General features: G+C 47.6%; 2 protein-coding genes across 3 annotated transcripts in view; one reads left to right on the top strand and one right to left on the bottom strand.

Annotated features, from left to right (window-relative positions):
- The window catches only part of TASOR2 (transcription activation suppressor family member 2), a 98237-nt gene extending 91145 nt beyond the window's left edge, over positions 1 to 7092 (bottom strand). Inside the window, exon 1 of the mRNA XM_073328882.2 lies at positions 6952 to 7092. Coding sequence (XP_073184983.2) covers positions 6952 to 6973 — 22 coding nt within the window. The 5' untranslated portion in view covers positions 6974 to 7092. The remainder of the gene's footprint in view (positions 1 to 6951) is intronic.
- Positions 4802 to 17412, top strand: part of ASB13 (ankyrin repeat and SOCS box containing 13) — a 33288-nt gene continuing 20677 nt past the window's right edge. The window contains exons 1-6 of one of the 2 annotated variants that reach the window (XM_073328888.1): positions 4804 to 5026; positions 7109 to 7296; positions 7824 to 7974; positions 9209 to 9343; positions 12234 to 12425; positions 14714 to 15258. In XM_073328888.1, the coding sequence (XP_073184989.1) occupies positions 4984 to 5026; positions 7109 to 7296; positions 7824 to 7974; positions 9209 to 9343; positions 12234 to 12425; positions 14714 to 14841 (837 nt within the window). In that variant the 5' untranslated portion in view covers positions 4804 to 4983 and the 3' untranslated portion in view covers positions 14842 to 15258. Of the gene's footprint in view, positions 5027 to 7108; positions 7297 to 7823; positions 7975 to 9208; positions 9344 to 12233; positions 12426 to 14713; positions 15259 to 17412 lie in introns of those variants that run through there. The other variant, XM_073328889.2, reaches the window with a different exon arrangement.

The following is a 17412-nucleotide window of genomic DNA, read 5'->3' as shown; positions in this document are numbered from 1 at the left end:
AACTCAGAACTGATGCTACAGTTGCTGGTGATCACTTTGTGGGTAGCGACCTACGGACTGAGACCCTCTGGTTTAGTACAAGACAGAGCTGTGTATAAAGAGTGACATTCCCACTCACCTCTAGCTTATTGTTATGTGCATAGGGAAAGAAACAAGTCCTCTACCCAAGACACACAATGAAAAGCAGAGGACTTAGTTTGTCTAGCATGTCCCCTTCCCCAAAGATCCACTATCTATCTCGTGGACAGGAAATACCAACTGGCCACTGCTACCTCTCCCCACTTTCTCCATAAAGCCATCCAATTTCCCTGTACGATTCTGATCCTGCAGGCCTCAGAATTCACTTGGAATTTTGCCAGACTACAATCTAAATTTGGCCCAAGTAAGACCTGTAGGTTTATTGGTGTGGGAGGGTGGGGAGAGGTTGGGGCGGGGCGGGGGGTACTGTTTTGTTTTTACCTATTCAGAGCAAGCCCCTCTGAAATAAAGCTGGTAAATAAAACATTCAAGAATCTTCTCCAGCAAGGGCATTTAGACCAGTGGTTCTCAAACTTTTGCACTGGTGATCACTTTCACATAGCAAGCCTTTGAGTGCGACCCCCCCACCTTATAAATTAAAAACACTTTTTTACATATTTAACACCAAGATAAATGCTGGAGGCAAGCGGGGTTTCGGGTGGAGGCTGACAGCTCGCGACCCCCCATGTAATAACCTCACGACCCCCTCAGGGGTCCCAACCCGCAGTTTGAGAACCTCTGATTTAGCCTGTGCTGAGTGTTTACCACCTGTTTTCTGAGTATCCAGATCAGCTACAGATTTATTGCAAAGGACGGAGTCCAGATGAGTATTCCTTCTTGAGGAATAGTTTATTCCTTCCTCCCCCAAGCATCCTGCTTATCACATGCTCACTGTGCGCCTAGCTAGTTATGCACACCATATTTTAAATGCATAAATACTTGTTTGTCAAGATTCCTTCTTTCCTCTGCTCCTTGAGAAAGGCCCTGAAGCCCTGCCTGTTCCATGCAGTATCCATTACAGCTGCCTGGAACACACCTCACTTTGGGTTTGCTGTAAATAGTATTGTACTTTGATTGCCATTTTGCCGTTTGCTCCACTCAAAGTGCCACATATGTGTCCAATGCTATATAACAGTTAAGACTTCCAGTTCTCAGTTTCTAGTCTTATTCATTTCTAGCGTCTATTTCTGGCTGCTTGGTCACTTCCTTGGCAAATCAGCTTTTTGTTTGTTGTGAAAACACAGATTTCAACAGAAATCATTTGTTTCAGCAGCAGAGAAATAAGCCCCAAAGTTAAAAAAAAACTCGTAAGAGCTCTTTTAAAACAGTGTTGTTATCTGGGTTCTCACACTGCCAAAAATCACGCACCACTTCTTGTTGCCACCAAGAAGTGAGCCAAAGAGGACATGAATATGATGTGACACAGGTTGCCTTTTACAGTGGCCAGCATGTGAATTCTGCTTTGCCGTTTTCTGTGTTTTTTTCAGTACTTATTGTTTAAAAGTAGATTCTTGAAAAGTTTCAATCTGGGTTGGTTAACCAATTGTTTTCAGTTTGAAGCAAAACCCAGCGTCTCTAACAACACAGTATGTAGTGTTTACTTAACACTTTCTAAACATTAACTTAGCACTCCTTCTCAGGCATGAGATCAGAATAAGAGGTGACTCAAATTCCTTCCAAAACACAAGCCCCATCCACTGATGAAGCCACAATGAAATGCTGCCCAAATTAGATTGTTCAAATGTTAATTTGCTTGTCCCACTTCTTTCTTGTGTACTTTGATCAACAGTGAAATAGTTAATAAAGTTAACATTTAAATTGCCATCATTAAGCTTCAGTGTTAATGTAAAATTGAGGTAAATGAGAGCAATTCACACTCCCCTCTGAGCTCATTCAGGCTGCCTGCAGACTCAGGCAGACAATGCTGCACCAGTGTCTATTATGAAAGGCTAGAGCAGTGGTTCTCAACCTTTACCATTGTGGGCCACATATGCGTTATCTGGGCCCCATCCACACAATATATATACTACAGTAACTCCCCACTTAACTTCCTCTCGCTTAACGTTGTTTCGATTTTACGTCCCTGCTCCATTACAGAACATGCTTGTTTAAAGTTGTGCAACACTCCCTTACAACGCTGTTTGGCCGCCTGCTTTGTCCACGGCTGGCAGCCCCACTATCAGCTCCCCTACGCCCCCCCCCCCCCCAGTGCCTCCCGCCCACTAGCAGACCCCGTGGCAATCAGCTGTCTTGCGGCGATCAGGAGGGAGGGGGGAGGAGCGAGGACAAGGTGTGTGGAGCCACGGGGGAGGAGGTGGAGTGGGGGGGGGAGAAGAGGTGGGTTAAGGGTGGGGGCTTGGGGGAAAGGGTGGAGTGGGCAGGCCGAGGGTTGACCCCTCCGCCCCCAGCAAAGTCGGTGCCTGTGCTTGCAAGAACAGCAAGAGGAGCAGGGGGACAATACACCCTCTTCCACTCTCTGACTCCACCACCTCAGCCAAGCTTCATAGTCAGCGTTGATGACTGTAGTGTTAAATTGTTTCTTTAAAATTGTTTAAAACTTATACCTTATCAACTTGCTTGTTTAAAATTGTTTAAAATGTACCTAATGCCTTTTGTCTGGCAAAAAAAAAATTTTCCCTGGAACCTAAACTCTCCCCCCTCCACCCATTTACATTAATTCTTATGGGGAAATTGGATTCGCTTCACATCGTTTCACTTACAGTTGATTTTTCAGGAACAGAACGACCACGTTAAATGAGGAGTTACTGTACCTGTATGGCCCTGAGGATGTCACATGGGCCGCAGCTATGGGTTGATTGGGCCACAGGTGGCCTGCGGGCCATGGGTTGAGAACCACTGGGCTAGAGATTATTTTTTTTAAATGAAAGTTTCGACTGTGGCCCACAACATGGAAGCCTTCAATGAGAAATGCTTGTGCTTGAAGGACTCAATCCAAAGCTGCTCAGCACCTTGGAGGATCTAGTCCCCAGTTGCCATGAAGGAACCCAACCCGTCCACTGATTTTCAAATACCTCCATGAGGAAGGTACCATAAGTAGGTAATATCCTCATTTTACTGAGGAGGCCCCCATGGGGTCAGACTAATGGTCCATCTAGTCCAGTACCCTGGCTTTGGACCATTGGTCTGACCCATTTTGATGGATAATACTGATGTTTATTTTTAAGTTATTGGGTTTTTTTTAAAGATTTTTATTTCTTTAAATTTTCATAATTGTGGGAACTTATGGGAGGGCCAGAAAATAGAGGGGGTGGGGTTTAGACACTATCTATTTAATGACAGTAGATATTGATGTCCAAAAAGTTAAAGTTTTATAACTGTGAAACCATAAACTGTGAATTTCACAGGTCAAAAATATACCAAGTAAATATCCTTAAATCAAACTAGGCTTGAATAAAGACTGGGAGTGGATGTGTCATTACACAAAGTAAAACTATTTCCCCATGTTTATTCCCCCTCTCCTCCCTCCCCCGTTCCTCACACGTTCTTGTCTACTGCTGGAAATGGCCCACCTTGACTATCACTACAAAAGGTTTTTTTTCTTTCCTGCTGGTAACAGCCTTACCTGATCACTCTCGTTACGTGGTATGGTGTGTATGGTAACCACCCATTGTTTCATGTTCTCTGTGTATATAAAATCTCCCCACTGTATTTTCCACTGCATGCATCCGATGAAGTGGGCTGTAGCTCATGAAAGCTTATGCTCAAATAAATTGGTTAGTCTCTATTGGAGCCACTCACTCTCCTGCTGAAAATTGAGAGTGAGTTTGTGTGTGTGGGGGGGGGGGCGGAGGGTGAGAAAACCTGGATTTGTGCTGGAAATGGCCCAACTTGATTATCATACACATTGTAAGGAGAGTGACCACTTTAGATAAGCTATTACCAGCAGGAGAGTGGGGTGGGAGGAGGTATTGTTTCATGGTCTCTGTGTATATAATGTCTTCTGCAGTTTCCACTGCATGCATCCGATGAAGTGAGCTGTAGCTCACGAAAGCTTATGCTCAAATAAATTGGTTAGTCTCTAAGGTGCCACAAGTCCTCCTTTTCTTCATGTTCCTATAGAGACACCAACCAACCATGGGCCTGATTTGCCACTGCCAGCCACATAGTGTACTGTATTCAGAGTAGCAGCCGTGTTAGTCTGTATTGGCAAAAAGAAAAGGGGGACTTGTGGCACCTTAGAGACTAACCAATTTATTTGAGCATGAGCTTTCGTGAGCTACAGCTCACTTCATCGGATGCATACTGTGGAAAATACAGTGGGGAGATTTATATACACAGAGAACATGAAACAATCATGCCAGTGCAAATTGAGTATCAAACAGGGAGCTCTTCGAAGAGATTTAGGCATGTAACTCCCATTGGTTTCAGTGGGAAGTAGGGCCTGTGGCTCTCTCTAACTCTGGGCCCGCAGCACCTTCCATGCTGGGACCCTGACTGCAGCTGGGGCTTCCCGCTGTCACCCTGACACAAATCAGGGATAAGGACAATAATGATTTAAATAATAATAATAATTAAAGAGAACCCAGGAGTCCTGGCTTCCGGCTCTGTGCTGCAGGCAGGGCTCGGTGAGTGTTTTGGATTGGTTCCCCGGCAGGGACCTATGCCCTCACGCCCGTGCATGGTGCATTACTCCGAAAGCCGCCGCAGGGAGGGTTGCAGCTGGGCCCGGGGCCGGCACCGCATCCCGTGCAAAGCGCCCGGCCGGCGGCAGGGGGCAGCACCAGAAAACTACAAGTCCCAGAGGCCTTTGCGCCGGCCCTTTGGCCCCGCCCCCGGCTCTGACGCAGCTCGGCTGAGCGGTGGTCACCCAGCGCCGGAGCCACACGCGCGGTGGTCGGGGTCGGGGTCCGGGTCCGCGAGCCGGGGGGGGAGGGATCAGCCCCCGCCCCTCAGTGAGCAGGGGCTGCTGGGACTTGTAGTTCGGGGCCAGGCCAGCCGCGGGCCATGGAAGGGTCGCTAGCCAGCGGCTCCAGGCTGGGGGAGGTCGGTGAGTGAGTCCTGCACCCTGCGAGGGGGGAGATTCTGGGGGGGCTCTTCTCCCAGTGGAGGGGAAAAGGGTGATTTGGGGGGCAGGGGGCTTGTCCCCCAGGAGGATGGTGGGAGCGCCTGTTTCCATTCGGGGTGGCCCCTGCTACCTAGGAGTGGGGGTGCCAGCTTCTGGGGGGGAAGGGGGGAGTGATGTGGGGAGGCCCTGCTCCCTGGGGAAGGAGGGAGGGGAGCCATTGGGGGCCAGGGGCTCTGCTCCCTAGGGAGGGCCGGGGGTGCCTCGGGAGGAATTTGCAGAGCCCCAAGAAGACCTGTGGGGGTAGGGGGGAGAGCCCCTGCCCCCGTGACACGCTCTCCTGCAGGGCAGGACGATTCCGAGCAGAATGAGGGACGTTGTACGCCCGGGTGCTGGGGCGTGTCCCCACGCTGCAGCGGACGCAATGCACCTGCTCCGGGGTGCCATGGTGGGTTAGGAGCAGCGATCTGCAGGGACTCGGGTGGGCTGGCAGCCACAGGTCGGGTCCCGCTGGTGCCAGATGCCTTGAGCGGCTGCACCGCACCATTCGGAGCGTCCGCGCTGCCGTGTAGTTGTGCACACAAGGCTACAATGAGCAGGCTCGGTTTTCCGGGAGCTGAACGGCCCTATCTGTGTCGCGAGAATAATGGCCTTCAGCCACGGGCAGCGTGCTTTTCTTCTTTGGCTCCGGAATGGCCCATCTCACCTCCAGCCCTGCTGCTAGCCGGGGAGGGCTGCTCCTTAGCAAACAGCCTGCCCTCTCCTGGGCCAGGTTCCCCTCTCGCTTACAGCAATGTAAATCAGGATTATTGCCATTAAACACAAAATATCTTTCCTCCGAGTGGGGTGAGGAAATGGAGGTCCCAAAAGACTACAGCGTATAGGTGTGCTGTGAAAACACCAAAACCCTTAATAACAGAAAAGAAGAACTAAGGATTAGGGCAACAATGCACCCACGGTGTAAATGCATCATATTTGCTGCTTTTTGCGGCAACGTTCATGACTCTGCAGCTTTGCATTGAGCAGCGGAGCTTCAATCCAGTAGCAGATACAGCTGGACAGTTTATAGGGAGGGTCCAGCCTTTTCCATGATGTGGGCACCTCCATGGGCAACATGCAGACCAGACATCATCTGTGTGGCATGACCTCACGTGTACGGGGTGTGCAAGGTCAGGCTGCGCGGTGGGTGCCGTTTTGTGGCCGGCCGAGGTGCCGTGCAACTGTGCTCGAGGCCCATGTCCCTGAAAAGGTTGGAGCACCCTGATACACGCTCATTAAAACCCCCTGCGAGGCAGGCTTGTCACCACCTCACCTTAAATCTCTTCACCCTGCCTGCCCACCCCTGGCACCTTGGAGTGCTTGCTTCTCAGGGGCTGTGTGGAAGGGCATTTCAGCATGGGGCTTATGGCATGTTGTTCTTCTTGGTGCCCTGGTAGTGGCTTTTATGCACACAGCTCCACCACGCAGGTTACTTCTGCCCTTAGCACCAGTAATCTGTGGAGGGGCCATATGTGGCGATGCTTGGAGAGGAGGAAGAATTGCATGAAAACACAGCAGCAGCTGACTGAAGACAAAATGCAAATTAATGCTACTGGCTTCTTTTCCGAGGATTTGGGGTGTGTCGTCCCCATTCGAATAGAGGCAGAATGCATCCTGTTAAAAGGCATCACATCTAGATTGAAAGAGCCCAGGGCTGTTCTGCGTTTGTCACTAACTCTATAAGCAAAATACACTTAGGCAGAGACACTGCTGCCTTTGTTTCATACAGCAACCATTTTAATAACCGTAATAGTCAGAGAGCACATTCACACAAGGATTGCAACACATTTGACAAATAGTAATGAAACCCCCCAGTATTCCAGCTTTTATACATGGGGTCCTGGTAGCACACAGAAGTGAAAGTGACTTACCCAGGGCTATGCACTGAGTCATTAGCAGAGGTGGGACTAGAACCCCCAAACGCTTAGTTTCTTATTCAAGCCACTGGCCCATGCTCATTCTCCTCCCAATAAAGTGAGTTGTCTCCAGCCCACAGTCTATCATTCACATTCTCTCCTTTCTCCCCAGGCTTCTGGGCTGATAGGACACCTGTTCATGAAGCGGCCAGGAGGGGAGAGATCCTGCAGCTGCAGCAGCTGATAGCAAATGGTGCCTGCGTAAACCTGGTCACTTACGACTCTATCACCCCCTTGCATGAGGCGAGCCTGCGTGGTCAGACGCAGTGTGTGAAACTCTTGCTTGCTGCAGGGGCCCAGGTTTGTAATAAATTCGAGGGTTCCTTCCCTGTCCCCCCGGCCTTTTGCTCTTGATTACCCTTCTACAAATCCAATTCAATAAGTGACATTATGTCCCCTGAAGGGGAAAATTTTTAGCTGTGCTGTCCTTGCTATGGGCCAAGCCTTCGCTGAAATCAGTGGGACATGAGGTTCTTATAGAGTCACAGTTGAGTCTTGCCCTTCTGGATCAGTGCACGTCAGCCGTGCTATCCAAAGTGATCACTAAGTGACCTAGGGAGCAGCAGGAAAAGCAACTGGAGTGGATTCTCTGGCAAGTTTTGCATTTTATTGCTATGTTCCTTTTAGTACTTCCCTTAGCTCTGTTCTAGGAACAAAAGATCTGGCTCACTTTAGAGTGATGGGACCATACTCAAGCTAGGTTGGTGACAATATCCACCGGCTGGTTCCTGCCTTTTCCAGGGTTAGAGAGTGTGTGTTAAAGACCTAGGCAAGCGAGCAATGGCATACAGCTGCCTCTGAGTCAATACTATCTTTCGGCCTTCTAGGTAGATGCCAGGAACATAGATGGCAGCACTCCGCTCTGTGACGCTTGTGCGTCGGGCAGTATTGAATGTGTGAAAGTGCTCCTGTCCCATGGAGCGAAGGTGAATCCTCCGCTCTACACGGCGTCCCCTCTCCATGAAGCCTGCATGAATGGTGAGCCCGCAAGATCCACACTCACACCCATGGCAGCCGCAAAGGGCCTGAAATAACCGTAAGATTCTGTTGTTCATCAGACTGTAACAGCTGGAAAGTATCTCCTGTCGTCTCTTTTTGTTAAGATTAGTTGTGTGGTTTTAAGGCCCATTGTGTCAGGAGAGATCCTGCTGAAGTCGGAATGAAAAACTCTGCGGGACTGGGCAAATAAAGAAATTGTAGGTATAAGGCAGTTGGACACCATGTGATGGACACAATAGAAAATCCTAGCTAGGTAGGACAACAACTTCCATTATTTGTTAATGTAGCCTGGAAGAAGTCCCTACGTTGGGCCCACCCCATGACCTCTCCGTTTGTTACACACCCATCAAAATCAGATTTGAGTCGAGGGAAGGTTGATCTTCCAGTGAAGGTACTGGACTGGAACTCAAGACCAGCGATCAGTTCCCAGATCTGGCATAGACTCCCTGTGTGACCTTGGCCAAGTCTCTTATTTCCTCTGTGCTTCACTTTCCCCCTCTGTACATTGGGTGTGATAACACTTCCTTCACCCACCCTTTGCCTGTCCCGTTGGATTGTATGATGTTAGAGGCAGGGGTTGTCTCCCACTGTGAGGTCACTGGGAGCTGTCAGGTGCTTAGCACTTTTGAAAGTCTGACGTGCTTAAATAGCTAATGTTAGGCTCCTAATTTTTGAAATCCTTGGCATGAGCACTCTTATGAAGGTTCAGCCCGGTTAGATGACTCAGTCCATCCCCCTTGGAGCATAGTCTGCCCAAGTTTAGCTGAGTCTAGCTTCAAAGGACTCGAGCAACAGGGCTTCTACCTCTTCCTATGGATGACCGTGTCACTGTCCGTTAGATTTAGCCCAACAGGGAAAAATACACCCAAGCCTTTGCGCTTAATGTCCCAAATGTTAATGGCACTCTTAGGGTAGGTCTACACAGCATGGGCTAGCCTGCCCGGGTTAGCTTAGATCCAGCCAGCATGGATAACAGTACCAGTGAAGACAGCGCAACGCGGGCTTCAGCACCGGTAGTACAAGCTTGGTGTAGACCCTGGGTACATACTTGGGTTACAATCCACTGCGGGGTCTTCAGTGCTGTTACTGTGCTAGCTGGATTCAAGCGCGCTTCTGCAGCATACAACATACTCTTAGGCCAAGCTGATACAAAGCACGTGGAAGTTCCCCTCAAAGCCAGGCTGTTTCCCACTGATCAGTTCTTTTTTCAAAGGGAGTTCGGCCTGCGTGCAGCTCCTGATAGACGTCGGTGCGAACCTGGAGGCCCACGATTGCCACTTCGGAACCCCTCTGCATGTAGCCTGTGCCCGGGAGCATCTGGATTGTGTGAAGTTACTGCTCAATGCCGGTACGGCACACCAGAGGTGTTGGTTTCAGTGTACGCAGTACCTAGTCCCTGGAAAAATCATGGAGCAGGTCCTCAAAGAATCAATCCTGAAGCACTTGCATGAGAGGAAAGTGATCAGGAACAGCCAGCATGGATTCACCAAGGGAAGGTCATGCCTGACTAATCTAATCGCCTTTTATGATGAGATTATTGGTTCTGTGGATGAAGGGAAAGCAGTGGATGTATTGTTTCTTGACTTTAGCAAAGCTTTTGACATGGTCTCCCACAGTAATCTTGTCAGCAAGTTAAGGAAGTATGGGCTGGATGAATGCACTATAAGGTGGGTAGAAAGCTGGCTAGATTGTCGGGCTCAACGGGTAGTGATCAATGGCTCCATGTCTAGTTGGCAGCCGGTATCAAGTGGAGTGCCCCACGGGTCGATCCTGGGGCCGGTTTTGTTCAATATCTTCATAAATGATCTGGAGGACGGTGTGGATTGCACTCTCAGCAAATTTGCGGATGATACTAAACTGGGAGGAGTGGTAGATACGCTGGAGGGGAGGGATAGGATACAGAAGGACCTAGACAAATTGGAGGATTGGGCCAAAAGAAATCTGATGAGGTTCAATAAGGATAAGTGCAGGGTCCTGCACTTAGGATGGAAGAACCCAATGCACCGCTACAGACTAGGGACCGAATGGCTAGGCAGCAGTTCTGCGGAAAAGGACCTAGGGGTGACAGTGGACGAGAAGCTGGATATGAGTCAGCAGTGTGCCCTTGTTGCCAAGAAGGCCAATGGCATTTTGGGATGTATAAGTAGGGGCATAGTGAGCAGATCGAGGGACGTGATCGTTCCCCTCTATTCGACATTGGTGAGGCCTCATCTGGAGTACTGTGTCCAGTTTTGGGCCCCACACTACAAGAAGGATGTGGATAAATTGGAGAGAGTCCAGCGAAGGGCAACAAAAATGATTAGGGGTCTGGAACACATGACTTATGAGGAGAGGCTGAGGGAGCTGGGATTGTTTAGCCTGCAGAAGAGAAGAATGAGGGGGGATTTGATAGCTGCTTTCAACTACCTGAAAGGGGGTTCCAAAGAGGATGGCTCTAGACTGTTCTCAATGGTAGCAGATGACAGAACGAGGAGTAATGGTCTCAAGTTGCAGTGGGGGAGGTTTAGATTGGATATTAGGAAAACTTTTTCACTAAGAGGGTGGTGAAACACTGGAATGCGTTACCTAGGGAGGTGGTAGAATCTCCTTCCTTAGAGGTTTTTAAGGTCAGGCTTGACAAAGCCCTGGCTGGGATGATTTAACTGGGAATTGGTCCTGCTTCGAGCAGGGGGTTGGACTAGATGACCTTCTGGGGTCCCTTCCAACCCTGATATTCTATGATTCTATGATTCTATAGTGGCGATGTTTGTGCAATGCTCACCTCTTGTATCTGTTCTTGGGCTCAGAAGAGAAAAGTTATTTTAGAAGAAGTTTATTAATTCACGGAGCCCTTGAAATGGACATGATTATGTCCTCAGAGTGTCTGCCAGACAAAATAAATATATACAGAATGGCTTTTCTTCTGGGCAAAGCAATGCACCTATTTAGCCATTTTTGGAAGGCTTCCAGCTTAGGCAGATTAATATCCGTGTCATAAGCTCTCCTGTTTAGTTCAGTGGCATTTAGCTGTTCCTATTTTGTTAATAACCAAACCATTCCAGCATCCTAGAATAATGTCTCAACGCAACTCTTAATAATGGTGTTGGATCAATATTGGTAATTTTTTTGTTAAGGTTGAAGATAGAGGAGAGCTGGAAAGAGAGACATATTGGGGTTTGATGTACAACAAAACATTAGGTCCCTGGTGTGATTTGATTGGAGTTACACCAGAGATGGATTCGGCCAGGGGATATTCAAGTAACATTGCATGCTCCAAGTTTCACATCCAGGGTCCCTGGCCATAGGAACCAGAGCTAGTTCTGAGTCAAATCACCAGAGCCAAGCACCTCTGAACTTTGTTGACGTTTTGGTATGGATTTGGACTTTGTGTCTTGGGTCCGTCCTTGTCAGGAACTCATGTGACCCACAGTATCCACCTATCAGTTCAACAGAAAGGGTAGCAGGAAGAGATGGGGGAGTGAGGATACCCTTCTGGCTTGAGTTTACCTGTTCACACTTTCTTAGCAGAAATGAGAACGAACAAGATTTGGTAAACGGTTGATGCATGCTGAAGGGCATCTAGATCTCCAGATCTCAAAATCCCAGCGTAACGAGATGTTTCTGTTAAAATGACCAGCACTTAAATAGTTAACAACGCTGACATCAGTAAGTTTCAGATTGAACAACCCATTGAGAAGAACTGGGCAGTTCCTAGCTGGTTTCAGACTGTGTAGACTCAGGACAGCAGCACTGCATAGGTTACATTCTGAAGCTTGTTTTCATAGCTATATCAGCTAACAATCTCGATGTAAGGAAAACATACGCCTGCTAAAATACATGAGGTGCTAACTCTAACTACTGGCTCAAGCCTGGTCTATACTTAAACGTAGGTCAAAATAGCTACGGTGCTCAGAGGTGTGAAAAATCCATGTCCCTGAGTGCCGTAGCTATCTCTGACCTAACCCCCAGCTAGGTTGACAGATCTACCATCACTTGGGGAAATGGAATTCCTACAGCGATGGAAAAATCCCTTCTGTCACCACAGGACATACACTGCAGGGTTATGCCACTGTAGCTTCGGCGCCGTAGCTATGCCGCTATAGTGTAGACAGTCCCTTGGTCTTTCAACTGATTGGTGGAACCTCATTTAGAGGCTTTACACCAATTGAGTGGTAATTTGGTCAGGTAAGAGACGACTTAACCAGAGTAAAGGTGGCTATATCGGGGCCTTAATAAACTCATTTTGTTTATGCTCCCAGGGGCAAATGTGAATGCAGCTAAACTTCACGAGACAGCCCTTCACCATGCAGCCAAGGTGAAAAATGTGGATCTGGTACAGATGCTGGTTGAATTTGGAGGAAACATTTATGCCCAGGACAACCGAGGGAAGAAACCATCCGACTACACGTGTAGGAGCAGCCAGACTGCTAAGTGCTTGGAATACTATGAAAGTAAGTGGGGCTCGGTCCCATCTCCCACAGCTGTGCTAGAATTCATTCCCTCTTCCGCAGGCTGGGTCATCATAATGGTCCTTTCCTGCCTTAAAATCTATACATCTTAGGGCTGCCATTTTCTCCCCATCTCATAATCTGCTTGTTCCTCATGGAACTGGAAAAGGTTAAGAAAAGGGCAACAAAAATGACTAGGGGTATGGAACAGTTTCCGTATGAGGAGAGATTACTAAGACTGGGACTTTTCAGCTTGGAAAAGAGACGACTAAGGGGGGATATGATTGAGGTCTATAAAATCATGACTGCTGTGGAGAAAGTAAATAAGGAAGTGTTATTGACTCCTTCTCATAACACAAGAACTAGGGGTCACCAAATGAAATGAATAGGCAGCAGGCTTAAAACAAGCAAAAGGAAGTATTTCTTCACACAGTGCACAGTCAACCTGTGGAACTCCTTGCCAGAGGATGTTGTGAAGGCGAAGCTTATAACAGGGTTAAAAAAAGAACTAAATAAGTTCATGGAGGATAGGTCCATCAATGGCTATTAGCCAGGATGGGCAGGGAGGGTGTCCCTAGCCTCTGTTTGCCAGAAGCTGGGAATGGGCGACAGGGGATGGATCACTTGATGATGATCTGTTCTGTTCATTCCCTCTGGGACACCTGGCACTGGCCTCTGTCGGAAGACAGGATACTGGGCTAGGTGGACCTTTGGTCTGACCCAGTATGGCTGTTCCTATGTTCTTATTCTGTTCTCCTGCGTAATAGTCTTTCCTCTAGCTGGGAGACAAGGTGGGTGAGGTAATATCTTTTATTGGACCAATTTCTGTTGGTGGAAGGGAGACACTTTTGAGCTTTGCTTAGCTCTTCCTCTGGCCTGTGAACCTACTGCGTTCCTTTGGTGCTCAGCTCACACTAAGTGGGGGAGTTCACACCTCTTCATTGCTGTGGCCGTCACATGTCAATTCCGTGACCCCTCTGGACCAGGAGTCTGGTGACCCGTCTCAAACTGTTCATCTCTGCATGGGAACCTGGTGCTGTCCCACACCGAGCTTCCCATAAGAATAGGTTAAAGCGTGTAAGAGTGTGCACCATGAAGGGTGGAAGAAGAGGAAGTGTGTGCGTTTGTGTTTGTTTCAGTTTGAAACACCTGGATTGGGGCCTGGGAGGCACCTCCTCTAACATCAAAAATTAGAGACCTAAATGGAAAAATTGTGATTTATTTAAAATCCAGCATCTGATTCTTTGTTTGTTTGAATTCTCTCTCCACATGCAATTCTCTCATGCCCACCTTTAAAGGGAACAGATTAGCCTCTCTCTCATTCATATTATTCTCTCTCTTGCTTGTGACCCTAAGCAAGAGGGAATCGGCATTTTGCTGATTATCCCCAACCTTCCCACAAGATTACAAAGAAGTGGTACGGCCTGCTAGGGAGCGAGCACCTCAAGGTTCTTTCCCTGGAATCCAGTCTCAAAGAACAGGGTAAAGGTTCCTCCCACTTCTCCCGGCTGAGCTGTGCCTCTGAGAGCCAGCCCCACGCAGTACTGTCTTGCAGTCAACGAAGAGAAGAGCCTCTGGTCTGGTACCCGCCCGCTGAATGATCCCGGAGTGCTGCAGTAGGGAATGATGTTGCATTGTTTGTGGGTGCGGTGAGCAGGAACTGCTGGCTGGGAGTGTGGGCGTGGTAGTGAGTGAGATTTGAAATTGAGCTGTTACCACCGCTTTTCCATGCACTGCAAAGCCCATCTGGAATCCTGTGAACTCTGCGGATCCTGTCGAGGCCTGGTGTAAGCGGAAACAGCCTCGTGACTTTGATGGGAGCTGTGCCGACTGAGTTTGGCCTCCATCCATAGGCACCGACTTTTACTTTTCCCCGGGGGTGCTGTGCCCTGAGGCTCCGCCCTCACCCCGCCCCTTCTCCCAGGCCCCGCCCTCACCCTGCCCCCTCACACAATGCTCCACCCTCACTCCGCCACTTCCCACTCCCCCCTCCCCCCAAGACCCCCTCCCACCCGCTGCTCACTGGTTTCCACTCTCCCGCAAGCCGCTCCCTGAGCCGCCAAACAACTATTTGGCAGTGCAGCCTATCAGGTGATCGGCAGCACCGCCAAACAGCTGTGGCTGGTGGATGCTGAGCGTCTGCTATTTTTTTTCCCATGGGTGCTCCAGCCCCAGAGCACCCACACAATCCGCACCTTTGTCGGTCTGTGAAGAGTTCTGCGCTTGGCAGAATTAAGAGCCTTCTGCCGAGCTGGCACAGTGACGCTGCTGATCTTTTTTTATCGTTTCAGAAACGCCCCTGAGTTTGTCGCAGCTCTGCAGAGTTAGCCTGCGGAAAGCCACCGGCCAGCAAGGGCTGGCGAAGATTGCCAAGTTAAATATTCCTCTGCCATTAATTAAATATCTCTCGTACAACTGACCGAAAGAAGGTGACCTTGCAGGACGATATCGTTAGACCCCACAAGATGAAGTATCTTGAATCTTTCTCTCTCTCTCTCTGTCTCCCTCCCTTCCCCTCCCCATAAGAAGTCCCTTTAATTTAAGTTAATTTATGTAAATACTGTTTCTGAGGCAGCACATCCCCCGGCATCCCATCATGTGACTGAGAGTTTTGACAAAGACAATAACTTAGATCTTGTGTAGATCCAGGCTTTTAGCTAGTAATTAGGGCTGTCAAGCGTTTAAAAAAAATTAATTGCGATTAATCGTGCGATTATTTTTTTTAATTAATCGCGCTGTTAAACAGTAATAGAATACTATTTATTTAAATATTTTTGGATGTTTTCTACATTTTCAAATATATTGATTTCAGTTACAACACAGAATACAAAGTGTACAGCGCTCACTTTATATTTATTTTTGATTACAAATATTTGCACTGTAAAAAACAAAATAAATAGTATTTTTTCAATTCACCTCATACAGGTACTGTAGGTGCAGTCTCTTTATCATGAAAGTTGAACTTACAAATGTAGAATTATGTACAAAAAACCTCTGCATTCAAAAATAAAACAACATCAAACTTTAGAGCCTACAAGTCCACTCAGTCCTACTTCACCCAATCGCTCAGACAAACAACTTTGGTTCCAATTTGCAGGATATAATGCTGCCCTCTTCTTATTTACAAGATCACCTGAAAGTGAGAACAGGCATTCGCATGGCACTGTTGTAGCCGTCGTCGCAAGATATTTATATGCCAGATACGCTAAAGATTCGTATGTTCCTTAATGCTTCAACCACCATTCCAGAAGACGTGTCCATGCTGATGACGGGTTCTGCTCGATAACGATCCAAAGCAGAACAGTCTGACGCATGTTCATTTTCATCATCTGAGTCAGATGCCACCAGCAGAAGGTTGATTTTCTTTTTTGGTGGTTCTTGTTCTGTAGTTTCCGCATCGGAGTGTTGCTCTTTAAGACTTTTGAAAGCATGCTCTACACCCTGTCCCTCTCAGATTTTGGACGGTACTTCAGATTCTTAAACCTTAAGTCGAGTGCTGTACCTATCCTTAGAAATCTCACATTGGTACCTTCTTTGCATTTTGTCAGATCTGCAGCGAAAGTGTTCTTAAAACAAACATGTGCTGGGTCATCATCTGAGACTGCTATGACATGAAACATAGAGCAGAATGCGAGTAAAACAGAGCAGGAGATATACAATTTTCCCCCAAGGAGTTCAGTCACAAATTTAATTAACACTTTTTTTTAACGAGTGTCATCAGCAGGGAAGCATGTCCTCTGGAATGGTGGCCGAAGCATGAAGGGGCATACGAATGTTTAGCATATCTGGCAAGTAAATACCTTGCAACGCCGGCTACAAAAGTGCCATGCAAATGCCTGTTCTCACTTTCAGGTGACATTGTAAATAAAAAGCAGACGGCATTATCTCCTGTAAATGTAAACAAACTTGTTTGCCTTAGCAATTGATTGAACAAGAAGTAGGACTGAGTGGACTTGTAGGCTCTAAAGTGTTACATTGTTTTATTTTTGAGTGCAGTTATGTAACAAAAAACATCTACATTTGGAAATTACACTTTCATGATAGAGATTGCACTATAGTACTTGTATGGGGTGAATTGAAAAATGCTATTTATTTTTTATAGTGCAAATATTTGTAATAAAAAATAAATATAAAGTGAGCACTCTACACTTTGTAATCTGTTGTAGTAGAAATCAATATATTTGAAAATGTAGAAAAACATCCAAAATATTTAATAAACTTCAGTTTGTATTCTATTGTTTTAACAGTGCGATTAATCACGATTAATTTTTTTAATCACAGTTAATTTTTTTGAGTTAACCGTGTGAGTTAACTGCGATTAATCGACAGCCCTACTAGTAATCTTTTTACACTAGAGATTCTGCCAGACCGCTACCCCCATTGGAGTCTACTCTACAATGCCTTTTGTTTCTGAAGGGGTAATGGCTAATCACAAAGGTAGTAGGGGATAATTATCTGGGTGCCCTAATTAGACACAAATTCCACTTTTAGGCCAGAGGCTGTCAGCAGGCCTCCCAAGTCATGCAATGCAACTCTCGGCAGGCCTCATCCAGAGCCCATCACCATCTCTGGGTGTCTTTCCAGTGACTTCATTGTATCTGCCTTCATAGTTTTGGAGGTGCGGCCTACTGAGATAACAACCAATCCCAGCATGCAGTGCTCCATCTGGATCTGAGCGACCAGCCTGATGGGAGCTGCAGCCATTTCAATTTGATGTAAAAGTAGTCTCAGCTCACCGATTCTGGCAGGTGACCAGTGCAGCAACGGTCTTGGGCAATATTTGGGCACCCCGTCTACAGGCCAGATTTTATCCTCCAAGGAACGATTTGCAGCACAGCTATACAATCTGATAACAAATCCATTCATGCACCAGTGACCAGAGGCACCGACTTTGAGAGGTCCTGGGGGGTGCTTGACCCCCAGGCCTTGCCCCCACTCCACCCCTTCCTCCAAGCCCCCACCCCCACCCTGTCTCTTCCCACCCTGTTTT

The sequence above is a fragment of the Lepidochelys kempii genome, chromosome 1 (assembly GCF_965140285.1).
Source record: "Lepidochelys kempii isolate rLepKem1 chromosome 1, rLepKem1.hap1, whole genome shotgun sequence".
In the NCBI taxonomy this organism is placed as follows: Eukaryota; Metazoa; Chordata; order Testudines; family Cheloniidae; genus Lepidochelys; species Lepidochelys kempii.
This window is presented reverse-complemented; position numbering and strand designations above follow the sequence as displayed.